We start from the raw sequence: 1,271 nt of genomic DNA, 5'->3' as shown, positions 1-1,271 counted from the left end.
CCGTCATGTAGCAAATCACCCCTGAACTCATACTAAAAGGCAGAGACCAACTATGAGCTAGTCAGTGAATGTCAGACAGGCTCCGGTAGTCACAAGATATGCCCTATGTCTAGAGACCAATGGTAGCTGATGCTGATGTAAGAAATGATGGCAGAAATGATCATATAAGCCTGAGTAAAAACACAGTCCTATGGGTATTAAGAAATCTGAAAACAATCATTAAAAAAAAACAAATTTTTTAATTTTTATTTTCTACGGTGGACAGTCATCATTTGCCCCAACAGCCATCTGAAGCCAATAGTCCTGGTTATTAAAAATCACAAAGTTGTACAAATGTTCTCCTCCTTTTCGAAAACCATGCTCATTTTCTCTCCAAGAAACAGGGCTGTCTGCAAAGCCTTGAACAGATAAGGAAACCCAGGGAGCTAACTTTGGTTCATCAAAGTAGTGACTGAAAAAGAAGACAATTTTAAAACAACAGGGAGAGTTAGAAATGTTCACATTTATTTATCCAGGATATGTGGTATTTCTGATGAAACATAAACCTAAGTTTTCATTTAAAAAACTAAGGAAATGTGAGTTAAGTTCCCGATGCCATATTTTAAATTTAATAATGACATACAACATGCCACAACAAAACAAACTTAAGCTGTTCCTAACTTTATTATGGAAGATTATTAAAAAACAAACAAACCCATAAAAGTATACAACCATAGTGTCCCTCCTTTAGAAAGGATGCTTTCAGGGTCTCTAGTAGTTGGAACACCAAATAATTCATTGTCTCTTAAGAAACTGACTTTCCTATTGCAGAAAATCAAAATACTAAATTTTGTAAATATAAAAAAGGATACTGAGTTTAAAAAGGGAAACTTTAATCAAACAAAAACTTGGATATGAATGTGCACAGTGGCACTAATCAAAACAGTCCATAGGTAGAAACATCTCAAATGTCCATCAAATAATGAATGGATAAATAAAAGGTGGTATAGCCATACTCAGAGTCCTGGTGTGGTGCCATAGGATAAGCACTGGATGGCTAACCAAGGCCAGCAGTTCAAACCCACTAAGCCGCTCCTCAGAAACTCTAGACAGGATCACTCAGTCAGAACTGACTCGATGGCACTTAACAACCACCAAATCCACTGCGATCAAGTCAATTCTGACTTGCAGCAACCCTACAAGGAGCTCTGGTAGCATAGTGGTTACCAATCGGGCTGCTAATCTCAGGGTCAGCAGTTCGAAACTACTAGCTGTTCCGCAGGAGAAAGATG

At 37.8% G+C, this 1,271-nt stretch overlaps 1 protein-coding gene across 3 annotated transcripts in view; it reads right to left on the bottom strand.

The window, feature by feature from the left end:
* Positions 1-227: 227 nt before the first annotated feature.
* Positions 228-1,271, bottom strand: part of RPP40 (ribonuclease P/MRP 40kDa subunit) — a 22,294-nt gene continuing 21,250 nt past the window's right edge. For all 3 annotated transcript variants that reach the window (XM_006864113.1, XM_006864112.1, XM_006864114.1), the window contains one exon: positions 228-451. In XM_006864113.1, coding sequence (XP_006864175.1) covers positions 253-451 — 199 coding nt within the window. In that variant the 3' untranslated portion in view covers positions 228-252. The remainder of the gene's footprint in view (positions 452-1,271) is intronic.

This window comes from Chrysochloris asiatica, unplaced genomic scaffold (assembly GCF_000296735.1).
Source record: "Chrysochloris asiatica unplaced genomic scaffold, ChrAsi1.0 scaffold00060, whole genome shotgun sequence".
NCBI classification, from domain to species: Eukaryota; Metazoa; Chordata; class Mammalia; order Afrosoricida; family Chrysochloridae; genus Chrysochloris; species Chrysochloris asiatica.
Note: the sequence above shows the minus strand (reverse complement) of the source record. Positions and strands in the feature narration are given on the sequence as shown.